General features: G+C 36.2%; 1 protein-coding gene across 3 annotated transcripts in view; it reads right to left on the bottom strand.

Annotated features, from left to right (window-relative positions):
• The window catches only part of PPP2R3A (protein phosphatase 2 regulatory subunit B''alpha), a 167,547-nt gene that overhangs the window by 56,558 nt on the left and 84,515 nt on the right, over positions 1-26,474 (bottom strand). For 2 of the 3 annotated variants that reach the window (XM_058732368.1, XM_058732370.1), the window contains exons 5-9: positions 23,516-23,590; positions 15,030-15,116; positions 10,831-10,987; positions 8,084-8,132; positions 7,521-7,610 (exon numbers count right to left, since the gene is read on the bottom strand). In XM_058732368.1, coding sequence (XP_058588351.1) covers positions 7,521-7,610; positions 8,084-8,132; positions 10,831-10,987; positions 15,030-15,116; positions 23,516-23,590 — 458 coding nt within the window. The remainder of the gene's footprint in view (positions 1-7,520; positions 7,611-8,083; positions 8,133-10,830; positions 10,988-15,029; positions 15,117-23,515; positions 23,591-26,474) is intronic. The other variant, XM_058732369.1, reaches the window with a different exon arrangement.

Genomic DNA, 26,474 nt, shown 5'->3' with positions numbered 1-26,474 from the left:
TGCCTTCATTTCATTTAGATTTTCCTTAATTTCTTTCAACAATGTTTTATAGTTTTCACAGTATAAGTTTTATACTTCTTTGTTAAATTTATTTCCAGGTATTTTATTCTCTTTGCTATTGTAAGTGGAATTATTTCCTTAATTTTTTTATTGCTTGTGCATAAACAGATTTTTTATAAATTGATACTATATCCTGCAACCTTATTTAACCTTTACTGAGCTCTAACAGTTGTTTTTTTTTTAACGTTTATTTATTTTTGAGAGAAGACAGTGCAAGCAGGAGAGGGGCAGAGAGAGGGAGACACAGAATCTGAAGCAAGTTCTAGGCTCTGCATTGTCAGCACAGAACCCAATGAGGGGCTTGGACTCATGAGCTGTGATATCATAACCTGAGCCAAAGTCAGACACTTAACCCAGGTGCCCCTCTAGTAGTTTTTTAGTCGATTTCTTGGGATTTCTGATATAAACTATACTCAAATAGATAGTTTTCCTTGTTCCTTTCCAATTTGGATGCTTTTTACTTCATTAGCTTGTCTGATAGTCCTGGCTAGAACCTTCAGTACAATGTTGAAAGAATAGACATCCTTATCTTTTCTCTGATCACAGGAAATAGATTTCAGTCTTTCACCTTTCACTAGTTGTTAGCTTTGGGTTTTTCTTTATCAGGTCAAAGAAATTCCTTTCATTTTCCAGTGAAGCCATCTCAGCCTGGGATTATTTTTCCTAGCCAGAGTTATTTCATCTAGAACCAGTATAGCAGTTTATGTCCCTCCAAGAATTTGCCCATTTTGTCTAAGTTATCTAATTTGTTAGTATAAAGTTGTTATATATGTGTGTATGACAATCCTTTTTACTCCTGTAAGGTCAGCATTCATGTTACATCTTTTATTCTGACCTTAATAATCTGAATGTTCTCTTTTTTTCTTGATCAGTGTAGCTAAGGCTTGCTTCATTCATTCATTCATTCATTCATTCATTCATTCATAAAATAGGTTTCACACCCATCCTGGAGTCCAATGTTGGGCTTGAATCCACAAATCTCAGATCAAGACCTGATCCAAGATCAAGAGTCAGACACCTAACCGACTGAGCCACTCAGGTGTCCTGTAGCTAAGGCCTTATTAATTCTTTAAAAAAATCTTGATTTTTGGTTCCATTGATTTTATTATTTTTCTATTCTCTACTTAATTTATACACTTCAATCTTTCTTCTTTCCTTGTGTTTGCTATGCTTAATTTCCTCCTTTTTTCCCAGTGTCTTTTTTTTTTTTAACGTTTATTTATTTTTTGAGACAGAGACAGACAGAGCATGAATGGGGGAGGGGCAGAGAGAGAGGGAGACACAGAATCGGAAGCAGGCTCCAGGCTCTGAGCCATCAGCCCAGAGCCCGATGCGGGGCTTGAACCCACTGACCGCGAGAGTGTGACCTGAGCTAAAGTCAGACGCTTAACCGACTGAGCCACCCAGGCGCCCCCCGAGTGTCTTTGAAGTAGAAAGTTAGGTTATTGATTGGTGACATTTCTTGTATTTTAGCATACGTGTTTAAAGCTACACATTTTTCTTAGTACTGCATTTGCTACATCCCATAAGTTTTGGCATACTGTGTTTCCAGTTTCATTCATCTTAAACAAAGCTTTTTACTTTTTCCTTCATTTTCCTTCCTTTCAAATTATTTCCTTTTGGGGCACCTGGGTAGCTCAGTTGGTTTAGCGTCCGACTTCAGTTCAGGAGATGATCTCATAGTTTGGGAGTTCGAGCCCTGTGTCAGGCTCTGTTCTGACAGTGAAGAGCCTGGAGCCCACTTTGAGTTCTGTGTCTCCCTTTCTCTCTGACCCTCCCCCACTCACAATCTGTCTCTCTCTCTCTCTCTAAAAAATAAACATTAAAAAATTAAAAAAAAATCTACCAAGAGATTAAAATTATTTCTTTTGATGTATTAGTTTTTTTTCCCACTGGTTATTTAAGCAGTGTGTTGTTTCTACATGTTTGTAAACTCCCAAGTTCTTATAAGTTATTGTTAATTTTATTTCATTATGGTCAGAGACTATGCTTTGTATGATTTTACTTCTTTTTATATTTATTTGAGGCTGTTTTACAGCCTGTCATATATTCTATCCTGGGGAATATTCCATGTGTACTTGACAAGCATATATACTCTATTGTTCTTAGGTGGAGTATTCTATAGATATCTGTTAGGTCTATTTGGTCTATAGTTTTGTTTGTACTATTGTTCATGACTTCCATTTCCTTGTTTATCTTCCTCCTGGTTGTTCATCCACTGAAATACCCACTGAAAGTGGGGTATTGAGGTCTTCAGCTATTATTGTTGAATTGTTTATTTCAATTCTGTCAGTTTTGTTTCATGTATTTTAGGGTTCGATGTTGTAAGGTGCATATGTTTCTAACTGTAGAGTCTTTCTGTTGGACTGACTCTTTTATCATATAAAATGTCCTTTGTTTCGGGTAACTCTTTTTGTATTAAAGTCTACATTCTCTGACATTTATAAAACCACTTTAAGTTTCCTATGGTTGTTGCTTGCATGACATATCTTTATATTTCCTTTTCCTTTTTTCTCCCTTTTGGATCTTTAAATCTGTGTCTCATATAGACAGCATATAATGGTATTTTTTTTTTACATTTATTTTTGAGAGAGAGAGAGGGAGAGAGTGCGCACGCACAAGTGGGGGAGGGGCAGAGAGAGAGGGAGCCACAGAATCCCAAGCAGGCTCCAGGCTCCGAGCTGTCAGCACAGAGCCTGATGTGGGGCTCAAACTCACCAACTGCGAGATCATGACCTGAGCCGAAGTTGGAGCCGAAGTCGGAGGCTTAACCAACTGAGCCACCCAGGCGCCCCAATTGTATATTGGTTTTTAAATCCAGTCTGGAAAACCTCTGTCTTTTGATGGAATATTTAATCCATTCACATTTATAAATTGTTATTATTGATACAGTTGGAATAATGTCTGCCATTTTACTTTTTGTTTTCTATCTGGCATTTTTCCTATGTCTCCTTTACTGCTTTCTTTTACATTAAGTGATTAAGTGATTACATTAAGTGATTCTAAGTGTAACATTCTAATTCATTTAATGATTTTGTTCACTATACATTTTTGAATTAATTTTCTAGTGGTTACTCTAAGGGCTTGCCATATACATTTTTATCTTATAATCTACTTCAGATTTCTTCTTTTTTTTTTTAACGTTTATTTATTTTTGAGACAGAGACAGAGCATGAACGGTGGGGGCGGGGGGAGGGGGTCAGAGAGAGGGAGACACAGAATCCGAAACAGGCTCCAGGCTCTGAGCTGTCAGCACAGAGCCCGATGCGGGGCTCAAACTCATGGACCACGAAATCATGACCCGAGCTGAAGTCGGCCACTTAACCGACTGAGCCACCCAGGCGCCCCCAGATTTATTCTTAATTCCAGTGAGATACTGAAATGTTACTCCTATATAACTCTCTTCCTTCTTCTTTTTATGCTACTATTGTTATTCATATTACATCTATATATATTACTATATATATTTATATTAATATATAATATATATTAATTATATATTATATAATATATACTAATTAGTATATGTATTACCAAAACTATACTGGTCTAATTATTACTTTTAATTATACTTTTCTATTATTATATATATAATATATAATACATATATTATAATATTAATTAATATACACACACACATTACTATATATATATTACCAAAACTACACTGGTCTAATTATTACTTTATGTAACTTATGTTTTTTAAAGAAGCTGAGAGAAGACTGAAGAACTATATATTCGTGGTTTGTTATATTAATCTTCATTACCATTTCTAGCTCTCTTCATTTGTCTTTATGGGATAATAAGGTTCCAGAAATAGGAAAATATAGATGAGAATTATTTGAGAAAAGCTTTTTCATAACTGAGGAAATATGAAAGATGAAAGGTTGTTGAGAGGGTTAACAGAACACTGAGAAGGGAAGAATTAGAAAAAAGAATAGCCTTCAAATCTTTGGAAATTTAGGTGATCTAACTGAAACAACCTAAGCTTTCAAAATAATAAATTAATGACAAATTATAAACATGCATACTACATACGAAAAAATGCTCAACATCACTCATCATCAGGGGAATGATGAAATACAAATCAAAACCACAATGAGATACCACCTCACACCTGTCAGAATGGCTAACATTAACAACTCAGGCAACAACAGATGTTGGCAAGGATGCAGAGAAACAGGATCTCTTGCATTGTAGGTGGGGATGCAAACTGGTGCAGCCACTGTGGAAAACAGTATGGAGGTCCCTCAAAAAATTAAAAATAGAACTACCCTATGACCCAGCAATTGCACTACTAGGTATTTATCCAAGGGATACAGGTGTGCTGTTTGAAATACCCCAATGTTTATAGCAGCACTATCAATAATAGCCAAAGTATGGAAAGAGCCCAAATGTCCATCCATGAATGAATGGATAAAGAAGATGTGGTGTGTGTATGTGTATATACATATATATATACATACACACACACACACACACGCACATACACACACATACTGGAGTATTACTCAGCAATCAAAAAGAATGAAATCTTGCCATTGGCAACTACATGGATGGAACTCGAGGGTATTATGCTAAGCGAAATTAGTCCACCAGAGAAAGACAAATATCATACGAGGACTTTAAGACACACAACAGATGAACACAATGGAAGGGAAGCAAAAATAATATAAAAACAGGGAGGGGGACAAAACATAAGAGACTCTTAAATATGAAGAACAAACAGAGGGTTACTGGAGGGGTTGTGGGAGGGGGGATGGGCTAAATGGGTAAGGGGCATTAAGGAATCTACTCCTGAAATCATTGTTGCACTATATGCTAACTATCTTGGATGTAAATTAAAAAAATTAAATTAAAAAAAGAGGAAAAAAACCATGCATACTTACTAGCATGGAACTATATTGTTAGGTGAAAAAGTGTATCACAAATCTATATAATATGATACCATTTAGCATAATATATCTTTTGGTGCAGGGAGGAATAGGAGGAGAAAGAGTCGGGAGAGAAGGAAAGGGAGAAAGAGGAGTGAATGGATATGTACCAATATTAAATATGGGTCATGGAATTATGAGTGAATTTCATATTAAGGTTTTTGAATGTATGTAGTTTAAATATTTTTATTTTATATATTTTTAATAGCTTCATTATTAAATATAAAAAACTTTAATATTTTTGTATTTGTTATAAAATAAAAACAGAAATGAGCAAAAGACATGAAAAGGCAAGTTGGCTAAAATGAAATAAAAAAGGCTGAATGGTATGAAAAAATTCAGCCTCATTAGTAATCAAAGAAATGCAATATACATAATACTGAATTTTTAATTTATCAAGTTGGAAAATATTTTTAAGAGGAAAATACCTAGTGTTAGTAATATGCTGTATCTTGTTGATAAAGGTATAAAGTGACAAAACTTTTCTAAAGACCAACTTAATAATTTTTATAAATTCCCCCCAAAATATCTATACCCTTTTAACCTAAAAATTCCATTTAGGAATACTTACTTATTTACTTATTTTTAAAAAACTTTTAAATTTTATTTTAGAGAGAGAAAGCAGGAGTGTGGGATAGGGGCAGGGGGTGGGGAGAGAGAGAGAGAGAGAATATGAATCTCAAGCAGGTTCCATAATCAGTATGGAGCCCAATGAGGGTCTCAATTCTACAACACTGGGATCATGACCTGTGGTGAAATCAAAAGTCGGATGCTCAAGTGAATGAGCCACCTAGGTACCCCTTGGAAAATTTATTTTAACGAAGAAAGTAGTGAGTGTTACAACTGTTTAGCTGCAACTATTGTTTTGGAAAGCAATCCATCAAAATTTTGGAGTGCATGGTAATTAAGACTTAATCCAATGGAGCTAATCTTAATGTCTAACATGTATGTAACAATATATGAAATAGACCATACAATATATACCAACTTTTTTAATAGTGTCTTATTCTGAGTGTTAGAATTAAAATTTATTTTCTTCTGCTTACCCATGTTTTCTAAATTGTCTCTAATGGACAATAAATTATTGTTTGAAATGGAAAACAAAGTTATTTAAAAATAATCTAATAGGCTGCCCAATAAATAGCTTAGATTTCTACTTCATTGAATTCTTTTTTAAAAAAAATTTTTTTTTTTTTTTTTAAATGTTTATTTATTTTTGAGGCAGAGAGAGACAGAGCATGAACGGGGGAGGGGCAGAGAGAGAGGGAGACACAGAATCGGAAGCAGGCTCCGGGCTCCGAGCCATCAGCCCAGAGCCCGACGCGGGGCACGAACCCGCGGACCGCGAGATCGTGACCTGGCTGAAGTCGGACGCTCAACCGACTGCGCCACCCAGGCGCCCCTTTTTTATTTTTTTTTTTAAATTTTTTTTTTTTCAACATTTTTTATTTATTTTTGGGACAGAGAGAGACAGAGCATGAACGGGGGAGGGGCAGAGAGAGAGGGAGACACAGAATCGGAAACAGGCTCCAGGCTCCGAGCCATCAGCCCAGAGCCCGACGCGGGGCTCGAACTCACGGACCGCGAGATCGTGACCTGGCTGAAGTCGGACGCTCAACCGACTGCGCCACCCAGGCGCCCCATGGCGCCCCTTTTTTAAAAAAAATTTTGATGTTTATTTATTTCTGAAAGAAAGAGAGCGCGTAAGTGGGGAGGGACAGAGAGGGAAACACAGAATCCAAAGCAGGCTCCAGACTCTGAGCTGTCAATATAGAGAGCCCAAAGTGGGGCTTGAACTCATGAACCACGAGATCATGACCTGAGCAGAAGTCAGATGCTTAACCCACTGAGCCACCCAGGTGCCCCACTACCTTCACTGAGCTCTAAACCATATATCCAATATTTAGATAAATACTTCAACCAACATGCACACAGTTGAGTCAGTTATACTAGCAAGGAGCACCAAAAACTGTAGCCTCTCCCTCCCTTGGTACTAAGCACAAACTATGTATTGGGTATTGTGTTATTATATAAGCTGGGAATAAAAAGAAGAGAGGGGCCTAGATTTTTGGCTTAAACATGAGACTAGTGGCAAGAAACACATGTGTAAACTCAAAACTACAAATCAAGGTACATTTGAGAGTGCCAAGGAAAGGGAAAGATGATTCTAATTTATCTATACCAGTCATCCACAATTTGCTCTTCTTTCTCTCTCTGATTTATTACTGAACCATCAAGATCATAAAACAACAAAATTTACAACATATATTCCTACATTCTGTATAAAGTAAGTCCTACTTATTCTTCAGAGCCAGCTCACATGTTACTTCACCTTAGTTTCTGGGGGTAAAAATACTTCTCTTGATATTTTATGACTATGGATTCAGTCTAAGAGGGCAGAGAATAAGTCTAATCCATCTTGGTACCCCTATGTCAAGATGGCATCCAATGGATATGCATCATCAATTTTTTAAGCTTTGTTTAAGTGTTAAATGTTACTGGCAAAGGAATTTTAAGAAGTCGTACCTGGTTGGGTTCCTTTTGTCTTCCTCAGAGATCAAAAACCAAACAAAATCTGCATAGCTCATTCTTCCCTCTTTCTGTACTGTTTTTCCCCTGAAGAAAACATATCATTATCAAGTTTCCTGAACAATTACTCGGATGAATTTAGTAGGATGACAGACTAAGAAATAGAGCAACACCTTCTTTGGAAATTAAGTTAAAAAAATTAGAAGGCTATAACTAAAATTTAAATAAAAAGTAAAAAAAAAAAAAATTAGAAGGCTGGAAATCTTACAAAGGTCACAAAACCTATCCTGTTTTCAAAGGCCTAGAAGGGTGAAACCAGAAGACATTTGCTGGTATGAAGAAAGAAGTCTGGTTTCTAATTTGAATGCAAATAATCACCAGGATCAAATACCTTTACCTGTATTTAGGTAAAGGATTAATGTCTGTATATAAAGAATTACTGCTGTCTTGTATGAAGCCATGACATACATGTCATACATGACATGTATGAAGCTGTGCTAAAATGAGATTGTTAAAGTATTACCTGTAATTCATTTTTAAACTCAGATGCTTTTTCTTACCTTGTTACTGCCCCAGAAAATATCCTTTCAATAATTCTGTTTGATGAAGCTAAATGCAAATAAGAAAGTACAAAGCTAGTTAGGAACATGTTCCATAAAGGCAATACTTTGGGCAAATTTATTTTCAGTAGCTATGAGCTAAAACATAATAATCTTCTATAACAAGAATATGAATATTTAAATTTTTACTTATGTATAATTTATATTTTTGAAAGTAAGAATTTGAAGTGGCATAATCAATCTTTTAATGAAAAGAATAGGCAAATGATTATGCCTGACAGCTGTGATGTATTAATATAGTTGAGCGTCCTAACAACTAAGACAAAAACGTATAGGATTTATATTGATCTTGTATCTAAGAAAATTTTCCTCTAAAACAAGACAAATTTTATCCTTGTATTAAATTCAAGGGGAACTGATCAGCAACTCCTAAGATAAGGGACTCTGAGTACAACAATGGAGAATGCTTTCAAGTAGAATTTTATAGAAGATACCTAAACATACCACAAACATACTTTTCATATATTCTTATTCCATAAAAGTCCAGGACATAACATACAATTTTATCTTAAGATAGCATGTTGCTTTTGATGGTAGATCCTAGAGAATCTATAGCAGTGTACCTCATTGTTGGTTCAAAATAACCAAAGCCTTTAGTTTTACCAAAAGGCTATGTCAATAGATCTCAGACCTAGGGATTTGGTGAGGACAGAATCTGTTCTTTTAAGAAGTGCCCCAGGCAATAGCATGTACACTAAAATTTCCAAATAAGTGATGAAGTTATTAGACAGTAGCTATTAGCATCTAATTCTTCTGCATACAGTTAGGTATAGTCAACCTAAAGGTAAAATTAATTTGGCTGAAGAATGTTGGGAATATGGGTGTCAGTAGAGCCATGCCTGGCCACAAAGCTTATATAAGGACCCTCTAGACTTTGGTGAACATTGGTTTATAATAATTTGTACTATACAAACAGAGGGCTGTATAGGAAAGGCATGGACATTTAATCCCAAAGCTAAAGTCTTTTTTATATTTGGAAGGTTTACCCTAAAATTGAAGATCATGTTGTCCCATTTAGGACAGGCTAATGGATTGCCAATTATGTAGTTTTGATGGGCTCTTCATCATGCAGGCTTAGATGCCTACTTATTTGGACATCATCACTTTAATATACCTCTATTGAATTGTTATGTGTATATATACATTTTGGAACCTAATGAGAATTATGATTGTATCAGCTGGAGAGAGTGCTTTAGAGCCCATAAGGTTTGTATGACCTCATGTTACACAGATGATCTGGCCACTGGTGATTAGAAGGTGCACAGCTAATAAAGCTGACCCGATATGCCTGTGAATATCTCCATCTTTATGCTATTCTGGTGACAGCAAGATTATGACTACTTGAAGAAGGGAGGTATAGTACTAAAATGCTTGTTCATCAATAAGTACATCTGAGTATTTTCTCTTGATACCTGGTTGGCACCTGAGAATAGAGAGGAAGGACTCTTTTTTATATATGGAAAGTTCTATGATACTTAAGATCATATAGAATGAAACTCTTCTTAAGATGCAAACAGTTAATCACAGAGATACCAAATAACAGAAGTGAAATTCAATGTATTTAAGATTTGTACTCTGCTACACCTAAAGGGCTAAAGGCTGATTCAAAATAAATAGCAGTGCCTGAGAAGACATTTAAGAATAGAACAATCTTATGAGAATCTTATGAGACAATCTTATGAGAAAAGAATGAGTCAATGTATCTTGGTGCTTGAGGAAGAATATTTGCAGGTAATAGGTTATCAGTTTATTAACTGGTAAAAATGAAGCAAAAGGAGTAGTATCATGTGATGTTTAATATTTTTGTTTTCTGATAAAAGAAAACACACAAAATTCATCTGCGGAGAAAATATCTATTCTGGATCTAAATTCCAAAAGTAAATTGTTATTAGTCCTTGAAAACACTGGCATATTATTTCATCCTTGTCTGTTTATAAATACTGTAAAATGGGAAACTTACAGGGTGTACATACACTCTCTTTCAAATAAACTACATAGGAATGGATCTAATTCAACTCATCACTAGAAAATAAACATCACAGAGTGCCTTGGTGGTGCAGTTGGTTAAGCATCCAACTCTCGGCTCAGGTCATAATCTCAATCACCTGAGTTTGGGCCCCACATGGGGCTCTGCACTGACAGTGCAGAACCTGCTTGGAATTCTCTCTCTCCCCTCTGTCTCTCCCCTGCACGTGCTCTCTCTTTCTCTCCTCTCTCTCCCAAAAACTAAAATAAACATACTAATTAATTAAATTAATCAAAGACAATCAAAACAAAGACTCTAATTGCTTATTTACCTTAAGTCCCTTCTCCTACACTTGCCTTCTAAATGAAAAATCGATGCCTTCACTCATTCCCACTTAAAAATTCTTGGCTCTTTAAAGAGGACTTGATGGGGCACCTAGGTGGCTCAGTTGGTTGAGTGTCTGACTTCGGCTCAGGGTGTGAGTTCGAACCCCACAGCGGGATCTCTGCTGTCAGTGTGGAGCCGGCTTTGGATCCTCTGTCCCCTCCCTCTTTGTACCTCCCCCACTCGCTCTCAAAAATAAATTAAAAAAAAAATTTTTAAAAAGAGGACTTGATTAGATTAAGAATTTAAGAAATGGGAATTTCTCATTCATGTAACAATTCAGACAACTCTTGCCTTCTTCAAAATAGTTAAGTCTTAACAACTATAAAACACTCACCCTGGTCATTATATCGAGATAAATCAGCCTGGCTGATGTAGAGGTCATGATCACTATCTAGCTCCCAGAATTTACAATAAATAACATAGAAATGTTCATAGGAGAAGTAATCTGTGATTTGGTTTATATCTTCCTCTTCTTCCAAAAGGGCTAGAGTCTGAAATAAAGTATGAAGAGAAGGATTAATTTATTTTAAAATTATGAAAACCAGCTTTGGCCATTATATAGAGTCTAATGAAGTTTTATTTTAAATTTAATTAAAATTTTTGGTTTTGGTACTAAACCAGGAACTGTAACAGGCAACCTCATCCTACCTTTAATCAACTGACCAATCTATAAGCATTTACAAACTCTGTATTATGCTTAGCAAAGGGATAGATGCTGTGGAGGATTTAAAAGCAGGGAAAGGGAAGGACTGTTACCAAGGAGACTGTATCCTGTCAGAGGTCCCCAGACTAGCAAACCAGAACACACAAGAGGCTGAAACAGATGGTCATGAACTGACATTGCTTTTAACTTTCCAAAATTATGAAGACTGGGCATCTCCTCTATTATGTAGAGTGGAAGTCTACATACAGGGTTTGGCTTTGTAATGAGATCAAGTTTACTATAAAGGAGACTTATGTATGGTACTGTGCTGATGTGCAGTGGCCTGGTGTGGAAAGTATGGGGGATGGAGCTGCGGGGCCCTAAGCTGGAAGTAAACCGGGGTCTCCCCTGATTCACTGTGTACCCTGATGGAAAACATCAGAAACAATAATGCTAATCCCAGGCTTCTTAACAATTCTTACAATTATCATGCAAGTGGGCAGATAAATAGAGATGTTTTCAGAAATGAAAAATTCAGAAAGATATAAGAAACCATAAGGAAACTTAGGAAATAGAAAAAACAAAATGAGATGGCAGAAGTCAGATCAGATATATCAACAATCACAATAAATATAAATGAATTGAGTCTCCATATTAAAGCATTTTCAGATTGAGTATAAAAACCAACCCCCCCCCAAAAAAAAACAGATCTAGATATATGCTATCCTTAAGAGATAAGTCTAAAATAAAATTTAAAAGGAAAGCTAAGAAAAAAAGACAAATATTTACTAGCTAAATCTTAACAGCAACAACAAAAAAAACATGTCAATATGATTAGAAAATACAGTGGAATTAAAGATGAAAAACATTATAAGGAACAAAGATAACTATTTCATAGTGCAAATAAATTACTTCGATAAAAAATTATGTTCCAAAATGTAAATACTGGGAAACCAATATGCCCTGACAAGCTGAGAACATAAATTATGAGACTAAAACTACTTAATGGAAGATTCTGCTGCCAGTAAAAATTATAAAGTCTACACAGAAACAAAGGAAAACCATGACATGGTAAAAGCACAATATGGTATATAAAATTATACACACTAAGAATATGTATAAAATCCATTTAATCTGCACATATATATAAGACAAGAAAAACACATACAAAAATGTTATTAGCTGTATTAGGGTGATAAAACAGGAATTTTTTTTGTTTTCCAAACAAGGCTTGTAATGTTTTGTTTTACAAAATGTTCTTTAACATGTATAAAGCAGAATATGTACATTAAAACAAATCTTGAGAAGCAGCTCTCATTTTAACCTACTGGATTGTCATAAAATGAAAAAGATGACTTCTGCTGTTGGTAAATGTGTGTGAACTAGTACAGGTTTTTGGCAGGATCTATCAGACTGAAAATGTACATACCATTTGATCCAGGATTTTCCCTCCAGTAGTCTATTCTAGAAAAATTTTTTTTAATTTAATTTTTTAATGTTTATTTTTGAGAGAGACAGAGGGTCAGCGGGGGAGGGGCAGAGACAGAGAGGGAGACACAATCCAAAACAGGCTCTAGGCTCTGAGCTGTCAGCACAGAGCCCAACGTGGGGCTCAAACCATGAGATCATGACCTGAGACAAAGTCGGATGCTTAACCGACTGAGCCACTCAGGCACCCCTATTCTAGAAAGATTCTTAACAGGAGGAAAGTACAGGGATATGCACTGCATCTTTCCAAAGAAAAAATATGAAAATGACTTCAACATCTTCTAAAGGGAAGTATGTAATTTAGTTACGGTAGAACCATACCACAGATTATGCAGAAGAATCATAAAAATGAGATAGATTTATATGAATGGAAATGAAAAGAATGTCAAGATATACCGTTAGTGGAAAAAAACAAATTAACAGCATAATGATCTCATATATTACAAAACCTCGTAACAGTAGCCATACAAAATAAAACTGTATACTTCATGTAAACATACAAGGGAATAAAACCACAGATAATGTGGGTTCTGTCTGGGAAAAGGAATGAAATGGCAGCGTAAAGAGATAAATAGTGACTTCTGCTGGTTATTCTAGATATGTCACATACTTGAATGCTTCATGAGCATATACATTACGAGCATACATTCATGAATAATGCACTAATAGGAAGAATAAGGAAAGGGGTAGGGGAGAAGGGGAAAAATTAAACCATGTTCTAGGAAGAACATTTGAGTTCCGTTTCCAATTCAATCACTTACTTGCTGTGTGATCTTACCTGTCATTCAACCGTATCTGAGCCTCAAATTTTATCATCAGTTAAAAAAAATATATATTATAATAATGCTAGAAACTATAAACTCTAATGTGCTTCAGGAATGTGAGGGATTATCATCATTCTCAAGGTATGAAGCCTTTTTTATGGAAATACTGCCATTTTGACCCATCCCATATTACCTGCTGAGAGAGGCAGGCACCAGGTGTTCAATAAATATTAACAATCACTGTGATGATTACTATTCATTTTAGAATAAAAAAGGTGTGTATATGTATTATGGGCTGCTCATTTTGCCAAGTCTTCATTACTTTGTCTCAGATGAAGACATGGAAAAATAAAGAGTACATAAGGTGGTATTATTACCCTAAGCTTCATTTAGTATGATTCATTGAAAATAAAATATTTTCTTTCAACCATGAACCATTCTTTAGATTAATAGAAGCTTCCACAGTCAGGCACGAAGATTACCTCAGTAAAAGGCTCCCACTAGTGGTCAACACTTTCATAGTAGGTAAAATAAATAAAATTGAATGAAATGTGTCTTTCTTAAAAGAATTTAAAAAAATTTTTTTTTTCAACGTTTTTTATTTATTTTTGGGACAGAGAGAGACAGAGCACGAACGGGGGAGGGGCAGAGAGAGAGGGAGACACAGAATCGGAAACAGGCTCCAGGCTCCGAGCCATCAGCCCAGAGCCTGACGCGGGGCTCGAACTCATGGACCGCGAGATCGTGACCTGGCTGAAGTCGGACGCTTAACCGACTGCGCCACCCAGGCGCCCCAAAGAATTTTTAATATTTTTCTCCACTCCAGTAGGAGCTGGATAAAGAGTCATTGCCAAAAGAATCACGTTAAAATCCCTCTATTCCTTTTGCAAGGTCTTTCCTAACCCAGCCTGCCAGGCTGCATCACTGGTCAGTCTCTGCAGAGCCACCAGCCAGTAGACTGTTCCGTTTGAGACTTGAGACACTTTCATGCTTATGGGCCTTTGCTTATACTGCTCCCTCTATCTGGAATCCCCTTCTAATTTTTTATTTTGATAAACTCCCAATATCCTCCAAGGTCAAGATCACATGTCAGTCCTGTGAGGCCTTCTATGCATATTTGTTATCCATTTCTGTGAAAATTTTCCTCAGGTGTGACTGTGTGCTTTTCTTTTACTCCACATGCCTCGATACAAAAACCTCTGGTTATTCACCTTTGTTACCCCCAACACATCTCAGGTTATCTGATAAATGCTTAATGACTGAAAGTAGTGAAAGTGCTTTGCATGCAGTAAGCGCTCAAATACTTGTTAAATGAACTAATAGTATTATTTAAACTGCTCTTTTTTTAGGTTTATTTATTTTGAGAGAGAGAGAGCATGCATGTGCGAGCAAGCAGGGAAAGGGCGGGGTGGGGGGGAGAGAGCGAGAGAGCGAGAGAGCGAGAGAGAGAGAGAGAGAGAGAGAGAGAGAGAGAGAGAAACCCAAGCAGGCTCCATGCTCAGCACAGAGCTCAACATGGGGCTCAGTCCCACGACCGTGAGATCATGACCTGAGCCAGTATCAAGTCTTGGACACTTAACTGAGTCACCCAGGCTCCCCTTAATTGCTTTTATACATGAATTCCAATGAGAGACCTACTTGCAAAAAGTTGCTTTTTCTTATTTCTGTCGAAGTTATTTTTCCACTCCAAGATCTGTTGACTGTGTAGAATATTCTCTGAATAACCTGGTTCCAAAAGGAAAAACAACCAAATAAAAAAATTGAAGATAACTACTGCTTTACCAAAAGCCATCTTATGAATGTACCTTGAACAAAAAGCTATGTTTTGGTTTTCTGATTATGTCAAGTGTAATTTCTAATAAAAATTAACACTGTATTTTAAAAACTAGAACCATGTAATTTACATCTGCCCCTATAATTCCAAGAAGAATAAAGATATTCTTTGTTCATAAGTCTGCATTCCAGCTGCCTACATGTCACTTTATTTAACTCTCATCTTATACAATGATGCCTGATTCAAGCAGTGCTTACTGGGCTGGATGTTTTCGGAAGGTAAATGAGGTAGGAAATACACACTGGGTTGGCTTAACAACTGGTGGGTCAGAAGAATGGCTCCCAACATAGTCTGATTCAAGAGGGCATTATTCTGGTTATTTTAGCCTTATTCACTAGAATCTTAAAGACTTCCAGTCTTCCAGCCTCTCTCTGGAAACTCAAATACATCTGGGATATCTCCTACCAAGTCCATGCTTGGCCATGAACAATTCTGTTATTAGCTAGGGTTTTAAAAGAGCTTAACAACAGATGGGAAACTCTGGAGAAGACGGTGGACAGGACGAGAGAGGAGGGAATGGGTTGCAAATGTGTTTGAGATTGACAACGTGTGTGTTGTGGTACAGGAGAGTACTGGAGAAGTAAGACAAAGCTGCCATCCTGGAGGGAGGAGGCCACAGTGTATTCCTAACAATTTTACCTGGGGTTATGCCCACCCATTTAATTTCCCTTTGATCAGCTACTTTTTTGTTTTTTTTTTCTTTTCTCCAAAAAAAAAAAAAAAAAAAGGCAGCAAGAGCACCTTGAATAGTTTTTGACATTTTGCCTTTGATTTTGATTGTCAAATAAAACAGAAATCCTGTATCATTGGTGGTTTTATCATGGAAAAGATTAGATCCTTTTTAAAAGTTATTTGGTGCAAGAAGAACAAAAAAGGGAAGACATTTGGACATCTACCCAAATAGGCGTAATGGGGGACTACACCACCATTCCTCTTCTGGATTCTTTAGCAAAGACAGTGATTCTCGAACAGAGCAGGGAAATACCAGCCTCAGAATGAAGGCCCAAATTTCTGTTGCCCAGCTTTCCTTATCCTACTCCTGCTATCAGTGCTAACTCCTGACCCTTCAAAATCTAGCTCAACTTGCCAACTCCACAGGAAGCCCTAAAACAGGGACTAGGGTAGAGAGAGCTCTGTCTTCTGTGCTCCAATTGTCATGCGAGTCTCCTTCCGTTCATCCTATGGTTATATTCTAAACACACTGGTGTGGTCAGACACCTATCATCACCTCCAAACTCCAAAGTACCAGGTCTTTCTTGACTTGCATCCCAGTGCCTGATAATGGTGCTTTGCATATATCAGATAGCTAATAAGTGCTTGATACATTTTTTATTTGAGGAATAATTGACATACATTAGTTTCAGGTATACATGATTACATATATTTATATACTGCAAAATGATCACCATATATAGTTACAGAATTTTTTTCTTGTGATAACTCTTTACTCTCTTAGCAACTTCCAAATATGCAATATATTTGTATTTTTGTGCTGCATATTATTAACTATATATAGTATATACAGTATTAACTATAGTCATCATGCTGTACTTTATATTCCCATGACTTATTTACTCTGTAACTGGAAGTTTGTACCTTTTAACTCCCTCTTCACCCATTTTGCCCCACCTACCCCCTGCCTTTGGAAACCACCAATCTGTTTTCTGTATCTATGAGCTTAACTTTGTTTTTTTTGTGTGTGTTTTTGGATTCCACATATAAGAGAGATCATACAGTATCTGCCTCTGACTTATTTCACTTAGCGTAATATTTTCAGAGTTGATCTGTGTTGTTGCAGATGGCAAGATTTCATGAGTTAAGGGTGCCAACCCTGGCCATGTGTGCAGTTGAAACTCCACATATACCTTTTGACTCCCCCAAAACTTAACTACTAATAGCTTACTGTTGACTAGAAGCCTTACGAATAACAAAAACAGCTGATTAACATATATTCTGTACATGGTACATGTACTGTATAACTGTATTCTTACAATAAAGCTAGAGAAAATATTAAGAAAATCATAAGAAAGAGAAAATATATTTACAGTGCTATAAAGAAAATCTGCATATAAATGGACCCATGCCGTTCAAACCCATGTTGTTCAAGGGTCAACTGTATGTATATACCTCATCTTCTTTATCCATCCACTGAGGAACACTTAGGTTGTTTCCATATTGTGGCTACTGTAAATAATGCTGCAATGAACATGGGGTGCATTTATCTTTTTGAGTTGGGATCTTTTTTTCTTCAGATAAATACCCTGCAGTAAAATTGCTGGATCATACAGTGGTTGTATTTTTAATTTTTTGAAGAATCTCATACAGTCTTCCATAGTGGGTGAACAAATTTGCATCCACACCAACAGTGCACAAGGGTTCCTTTTTTTCTACATCCTTGCCAACACTTGTTATTTTCCCGTCTTTTTGTTATTAGTCATTCTAACAGGTGTGAGGATCTCATTGTGGTTTTGATTTGCATTTCCCTGATGATTAGTGCTGTTGAGCACCTTTTCATGTACCTGTTGGCCATCTGTATGTCTTCCTTAGAAAACTGCTTGATAAATTAATGAGGTTTGAGAGTTGTGTAACAAAGACTTTCATATTGTACCTGTGATAAAGACATATGGGTTGGATTTGTAGCTAGTTGAATACCTCTAGTCAGCATTGTAAGTAGCAGATGGATGCCAACCCAAGAAAGGTCTCTAATTAGTATTTCATATAAATCAGTACTGTTGTTTGTGACTTACAGATAGATAGATGGCATATAAAGTGTACAGAAAACATAAAACAGAGAAGGGTAACTATATTCAAAATTATTATAAAGGATACTATTAATTTAGTAATTTTTACTCTTGAGGAAAAAGTAAGACTAGAGTGTACCTGTGACCATGATCTGAATGGCTGACTATCAGGTGGGAGAAGCAGCTGATTTGTCTCTGTGTTGCATCAGAAGCACAACTAAAACTATTGGATACTCCTTACACTAAAATGCTTTAAAATAAGTAAGAATTTCCTAAAATTAGCCCTATGAAGCAATGGGTTGTATAAAGTAGTAAGGTTTCTTCTCACCACAATTATTTAAAACAGGATTCCTGCATTAGATTCAAGCTAGGACTAGCTGGTATGTAAATTCTCTATTGGCTCCAATCATTCAGAATCTGACTTGAGGTGCTTCAGGGCAGAAAATGTGGCTTACTCAACAATGCATTCTTAACACTAGCTTGGCAAAAGTTCATATAAAAAAGATGGAGGCTTTTTAGCACAGAAATTATATATATGAAAATAAACATTAAGAATACCATTGATCATAGTTCCATGACTCCTCTCTCAAGTAAAAGTCAATTTCAATACATATTATTACACCAAAGTTTTATATGTTGATTATATTTTTATCCTTATTATTTGATTTTGATGATCAATTTTCTTACCGTTTGAGTTTCCTACCAATATTTCATATTTATATACTCTTCAAATATATTATTTTGGGATGTACTGTGTTACACTTAAAATCATAAAGTTTTGATCTGTATTTATTTTTGCTTATTCATTTTTTGAAAGAATTTTTAAAATTAATGTTTTGACTGTTAAGCATTTCCTATTTTTAGCCCCTAACTTACTTATCTAATAATATTAAAAAATGTATTCCTTTTCCATAGTCTAAATCTCTTTATTCAGTTGCCCCACTTCATCAGCACGTTTATTGGTTTCCACATTACTGATTCAGCATTTTAGCTTATTTAGGTAAGGATACCATCTAGTGGTGAGAACATGTAGCTGCTTGGTTCTACATCAATTACCCTTGTTTTTCCCCCTAATTTTGTTCTACAACTCTTAGGTAAATAAAAAAGAAATGAATCCCAATTTTAAAACTAGTAAACAAAATTTAAAAATTAATAATAGTAAGAATAATTGTTTATTAGCAGTGAGCGGAATGAAATTCGACAAATTTTTTTTACCACGGGATCTCCAGTTAACTTGATAGTTTGACTCTTAAATCAGTTTCCTTTCTTTTGCTTTGTACCTATTGAGCTGGAAACCTCTAATTTACAAGTATAGGTCACCAGGAATGCAAGTAAGTGTGTGGTGGCTCTATCAGACAGGTTTTGACAAGTGGATTGGATGAAGACAAAGAAATTAGAGATTGCTCATTGTAGGTAACCTAAATGCAGATGAACAGACTCAAATGCTGGAAGCATGGTTCTTCTACCTGACAGGAAGTGGTGAAAAGATTCTTAATCCACTCTGGTTAATATGGCTCTGAAAAGTATTTCTTCATGGTCTTCTGCAGAATGTGGACTTAAAAAAAATCTAATACACATTTCTTCCTTTCTCTGTCAAGAGGAGAAGTTCTCAAGGGGAAAGAGGCAAGCTGTTAGTAATCAGCAGTCTCCACCACAATTTAGTCATCTTAGGAAATATCAGTACATTGTCCTCAGCAATTAAAATCCTGGCATTTTGGTCTGAAGTGATGGCTTCAGGCCAATCAAGACATTGAATACATTGCTAAGACATCATCAGAGGAAGCCAGAGAATGTCTTTGCTGCCAGCACCAATATCAAACAGAAGTATTTTCAATCTCATTGCTTATTTTAAAAACTCCTATGAGCACCTCTTCCCTCAGAAGTCAGCATATGCCAGTTAGGATAAGCAGTATCTTTTATTCACTGGCAATTTCTTTGCATGGCATGTGAAACTGCAAACTCAAGACTGTAAGTTGCTAGTATTTCCAATTTTCATTTCCATTCACTTTCAAGAGACTTATTTTTCAAATGCTAACTTGTCTCTGGAAATAAAGAAGAATACGGAGTAATTTTGGGTGCATTCTCTTGAGTAGTGATGTTCTTTTTTCTGTATGCATAGTTGGTGCTCTGTCCTTCCATCTAAAAACAGCTGGCAAAATAATTAACTAAACAAATGAAAAGCCTTTTCCTATAGCGCAGGTTTTTAGTGATAAATAGAAATAAAAAGTTGACCAACTTTTCTTCATCATATGAGTGCCACACATAAGCTAATATTTGAGTCATACTTTGTGTCAGTTTCTTTCAACTAAACAAAGTAAAATGACTGAATAATTCTGACACGCAAACAAAAGAATATACTAATTGTTCTACATCATATGGCACTGAGATTATATAACATTCAATAAATTAATTTAGATTTTTCTGAGATAGCTGTCTTAAATTTCAAGCTTGATCTTCCTAAGTATCTTAGAAATAGCATGATCTGATCAGTTTTTGCTACGAGCAGGATAGAGAATGATGCCTCTCTCATTCACTTTTATGCCGTTAACAACATTTCATTAATTTCATACTAGAAAACCTATTTTGCATTTCTTCTAGAAAAACTCACTGTACTCTGAAGTAATGCATAAGTTCCAATGACTTCATGCCATTATTTGACCAGATTTCCCAATAGAAAAGGCACTGGGGAGAATAGATAACCAGTCCTTTAACAAAATTCTGTTTCCAGATATTCATGTGATACATTTTATATGCATTTTCTTTATTTATTTAATTTTTAAAAATGTTTATTTATTTTGAGAGAGAGCGAGCGAGCATGAGTGGGGAAGAGCAGAGAGGCAGAGAGAGAGAGAGATAGGGAGGGAGGGAGGGAGGGAATCCCAAGCAGGCTCCACACTGTCAGTGCAGAGCCTGTAGCAGGGCTCTAAACTACCCAGGTGCCCCTGCATTTTCCTTTTTTAGATGGCACTATGAAGTTATCACAATAGATGCACTTATCTTAGTACACAGAGATTCATATTCTACAGTCTCAGTTGGATCTTGTTTACTATTTATGATATGATGCTGTTTTGAATCACCCTGTTATCATTATTTCATCACAATTGTTTTATACTTTTGTAATTCTTTTTTTTTAAGTTCTTTATTTTTTAAATTTATTTTTTGTCAGAGAGAGACAGAGCATGAGCAGGGGAGGGGCAGAGAGAGAGAGAGAGACAGAAACAAAGAATCTGAAGCAGGCTCCAGGCTCTGAGCTGTCAGCACAGCCGAATCGACTGAGCCATCCAGGTGCCCCAGTATTTCTGAGTAATGATGGATTTAGTTTTGTGAATTGGGGATAAAGAAGCATAATAATAATAGAGTATAAATTTTAAAGATATAAATAATATGCAAATGCCATGAAAATGTGTGAGCAGAGATAATTAATTGTATTCTGTTAAGTGACCAATTTAGTTCTCTTTGTTCAATGATTAACATGACAGAATTTCTAGGAAAATATGAATTATATGTGAACAAAACTGTTTCATGGCTTTTTATTCTGAAATTATAAAACTTCCTGGAGACCACTTGCTAGATGACCACAGACCATCCTGGGTCCAAGGATCATACTTCAACAAATAGAAGGTGTAGGGAAAGAAAATTTATCTCTATTTTACAATTCTATTATTTAAACATCTTTTCTAAGAATAAATTCCAATAAAGAGTTCCTCTGTAGACAGAATTTTCTGAATTGGTAGAAGGTTGAGCTGGATTATCTCTAAGATCTTTTCCAGCACTTAAGATTTTAAATTATGCTATTAATATGCCCTGGATTTATAGAACAATCAACAATCAGAACCAATAATTCCCTATGGGATTGAAGCCAGAGTTAATGTGTAGAATTCTTAAGCATATATAATTTCATTTATTCACTCAATAAATACTGTGTATCTAATATGTGCTAGTCCTTATTCTAGGTATTGGAGATTCTGCAGTGAAAGATATAGACAAATTCCCTGCTCTAATGGAGTTTCTACGACAGAGAAGGAGAATTTAAAATTTAAATATCAGATGATATATGAGCTAAGAAGAAAAATAAAGCAGAACAAATGAATAAAGAGAGAGTATAGGGGCGGGGGCAGAGGGAGAAGAAGGGTGAAGAAGAAAAGGCCTCACTAATAAGGGAATATCTGAGCATATAGCTGCATGAAGTAAAAGAGCAAAGTCATGCAGAAATCTGTAGGAAGACTATTTCAGGCAGAGGAAAGAGTAAGAAAAAAGCACCTGAGGCAGTGGAGTTGGTTTGTTCCAGGACACCACTATGGCCAAAACACAGTAAAGGAGGGGCAGGGTAATAGGAGAGATGAGATTACATATGTTGTAAGGGTGTCTAAGGGTGTGTGTGTGTGTGTGTGTGTGTGTGTGTGTGTGTGTGGCAGGGGTTTGGGGGGGGTGGTATTAGGGAGAGTCTTGGCAAGGAAGAATGTTGGCTTTTACTCTGAGATGGAAACCACTGGAGGGTTTGAACAGAGGAGTGACATGATCTTACGTTTTCAAAGGATTACTCTGCTTTGTGGGACTACACTTTAGGGCAATGAAGGTATAAGCAGGAAGGCCAATTAGAAGTAATCCAAGTGAGAAACAAGGGTGACTGTACCAGGGCGACTGTGGTGGCAGGAATTTAGTACACTGGTGTGGTTAACAGTCAAAAATAACTTGAGATAGTCTTAGAAGACAGTGACACCTTCTGGCTCAAAGAAAGACTTACAAAGTTTCACAACAGAAGAGAGCCAATGTAAAAGCCAAGAATGAAGTTCCTAAAGGAGAAAAATGGTAGTATTCTGTAGCTTGACAGAACCCAAGATATTCATGGTCAACAAAAAGTACCCTGAGAAGGTTCTCCTCAGAGGGGACGCCTTGTAATATTATTTGAAGATGTGAGCCAGATACAAGGGCTATCTCGCTTGAGTGTGGCTATGACAGAGGGGCTTGTCCTGGGGCTCATCTTTGGAATTCCTCTAAAGATAATCTGGGAGCTTGGGCAAAGATGCCGATGTGGTTGCAATGTGCACTCCAGGTCTGTGTGCTCTGACTCATAATTCATGCCTTGCCTATGACTAGTCAGCATGTTCTGTTAAATTCTTATATGATTTGTTTTCTAATTACATGTAGCTATTTCTCATTATCATTTCCGGTTCTAACTTTGAGACACATCTTTTTCTGGGAAAGACATATCTTTTTCTGGGAAAGGGTTATGAAATTTCTTTTCATTATTTGCAAATGCTAAATGTCAATATCAATAACAAAGCAAAAAGGTACCTCACAAGACCAGACAAGATGAATATATTACTCTAATTTTGTAGACAAGAGACCTCTTAAGACTTAGTACTTATATTATAAGAAGGAAAATAGACATAAATCATGAATTCAATTTTACGGTACCTTCCTTCCACTTAAAATACTCATTATAGTCCATGTTACTTTTTTCATAAAGATCTGAAAACCTGAATAGTAGACAGTGATAAAAAGGAAACTTGGAGAGTTATATTAAGACAAAAGTGGACGCAGCCTACCGTGGTGATGTAGCGAGAGTGGAATTCTGGAGCATCTTTCAGGAACGTGAGGCCAGGGTGTGTATCTACCACATCCTAAAGAAGATTAAAACCAAAACCAAATTAACAAACACACCAAAAAACAAAATAAAAAAACTAAACGCCAAAAGAATTTTTCTTTCCTGTAGAGTAAGTAGCCAGTTGAGCAAACCTGCTATTTTTGGAATACTGAACAATGCACTTAAAATTTAACACTTTATTAAATACAAATTTTATTACAAGCATACTTATGTGTGCTTTTTGATATGCTAGTATACTTCAATAAAACATTAAAATTGTAATTTAACTATATTTGGTGGTTTGTGAATCAAATATCTTAGAGATATGTAATTCTAACATGTCAAGGCATGTCAGGGAAATTCACTACACAGATTCTGGGGTAGGGGTGGTTAAGAGAAATTTACACACACAAGTGACAAGACACAAGCCAACTATAATGATTCTTTCTTAACCTAGAGACATGGGAAATACCTGAGGAAAAAAAATAGCCATGTAACCAAGTAGTTTGAAATCTATGTTAAATTGTATGGGTCAGCTAATGTCCATCAGAATAACTGTGTGGACAAATCTATTTTTAATTTAGGATTTTATTTTTATTTTATTTTATTATTTTATTTTTTTAATTTTTTTTAACGTTTATTTATTTTTGAGACAGAGACAGAGCATGAATGGGGGAGGGTCAGAGAGAGAGGGAGACACAGAATCAGAAACAGGCTCCAGGCTCTGAGTGGTCAGCACAGAGCCTGACGTGGGGCTCGAACCCACGGACCGCGAGATCATGACCTGAGCCAAAGTCGGATGCTTAACCGACTGAGCCACCCAGGCGCCCCAGATTTTAGTTTTATTTTAAAATCTGCTTTTTCTCATGGAAGACTATTAGAATTTTAAAACCCTGAAATACCATTTTTCTTCTCTTTTTTCTTTTTAATGTTTGTTTATTTTTGAGTGAGAGAGCATGAGCGGGGGAGGGGCAGAGAGTGAGAGGGAGACACAGAATCTGAAGGAGGCTCCAGGCTCTGGGCTGTCAGCACAGAGTTTGATGTAGGGCCCGGACTCATGAACTGCGAGATCATGACCTGAGTTGAAGTTGGACACTTAACTGACCGAGCCACCCAGGCGACCCAACCATTTTTATTTTCTAATTAAATTTTAAAGCACTTTGAATAAACCTGGAAAACCTATTGGAGGTGATTACTGTTAACTTAATAACCAGAGGCAACAGCAATGCCAACATAGATATAATCTATTAATTGGTTATAAATGGACAGACATCAATTATTATCTCTTTTCTTCGATTCTTCAGAATGGTTAGCTATACATACCTACCAACACAGTCTCAAAGCAATGGACCTTACTATTTAACTTTTTATTTGGAAATTAATTTTAGACCAAGGGAAAAGTTACAAAAATATTAGAGATTTCTATGCCCTTCTCCCAGCTTTCCATAATGGCAACAACTTACAAACCATAGTATAATGATCAAAACTAGGAAATGAACATCGGTACAATACTACACTACAGACATTATTCAAATTTTACCAGCTTTTCCCTTAGTGTTTTTTTCTGTTCCAGGATCCTAGTTTAGTTCTTGTGTCTCACTGTCTCATGGAACTCTGCCAGTTCCTCAGTCTTGTATTTTATGATTTTGACATTCTTAATGAGTCCTGGTCAATTATTCTGTAGAATGTCTCTCAACATGGTTTTGTCTGTTTTCTCATGATTAGATTAAGATTACACATTTTCAGCAGAAATATGACAGAAGTGGTATTGTGTCCTTTTCAGTCATATGAGAGTATGACGTAGTTATGTCTTATATCTTGTAGAGTTAATGTTGATCACATTTGGCTGAAATGGTGACTGCTGGGTTTGCTATCTTATTTTCCCTCAATAGTTAATAAATCTTGTAGGGGGAGATACTTGGAGACTCTGCTAATATCCTGTTTCTCTGCAAATTTTTGCCCAGTGATATTAGCAGTCATTTGTAGAACCTATGACATTTATACTGTGGTGTTTATTTTGTATTTTCTTCATTCTGTCTACATTTATTAACTAGAATTCTTTTGTAAGGAAGAGCTATCCCTCCTCTCCCACATATTTATTTGTTCAGTTCATATCAGTATAGATTCATGGGTATTTACTTTATTCTATGGGTTACAATCCAACACTATCATTATTTATTTTGTTGCTCAAATTGATATTGCTGTGGCCACTGGGAACTCGATCAGGTTGGCCCCTGTGTCCTCTTGACATGCCCCATCCTTTTGCAAGCACTTTTATACTTTCTGGTATCACAACATGGTCCAGGCTCATATTATATTTTCCTTGTTACAATCCTGGAATCAACCCTTTTCCCCAAAGAGCCCTGGGTCCTTTATTGGAAAATGGTATTTAAAAACCATGTAGAAATCTGGGTGCTAGAGGTGCTCATTACTTCTAGGGTGTCACTGCTCCTGGACCCTCTTAGCAGGAAGAACTAGGAATATATGTATGTACAGCAGTCCTCCCCTTATCTGCTGGGGAGATCTTCCAAGACTCCCAGGGGCTGCCTGAAATTACAAACAGTAGTGAACCCTATATATACTATGTTTTTTCCTATACATATGATAAAGTTTAATTTATAAATTAGGCCCAGTAAGAGGTTAACAACAATAATGAAATACAATAATTATAACAATATACTGCAATAAAAGTTATGTGAATATGATTTCTCTCTCAAAATATATCATTGTACTACTGTACTCACCTTTTAACTTGTGATATGAGATGATAAGATGCCTCACGGTGAGATGAAATGAGGTGATTAACTTAGGCATTGTGACGTAGCCTTGGGCCACTACTCACCAACTGACATTATGTCAGGAGGATCATCTGCTTCTAGACTGCAGTTACCTCAATAACTGAATAAATGAAACTGCATATA

The sequence above is a fragment of the Neofelis nebulosa genome, chromosome 5, assembly GCF_028018385.1.
Source record: "Neofelis nebulosa isolate mNeoNeb1 chromosome 5, mNeoNeb1.pri, whole genome shotgun sequence".
Classification (NCBI taxonomy): domain Eukaryota; kingdom Metazoa; phylum Chordata; class Mammalia; order Carnivora; family Felidae; genus Neofelis; species Neofelis nebulosa.
Note: the sequence above shows the minus strand (reverse complement) of the source record. Positions and strands in the feature narration are given on the sequence as shown.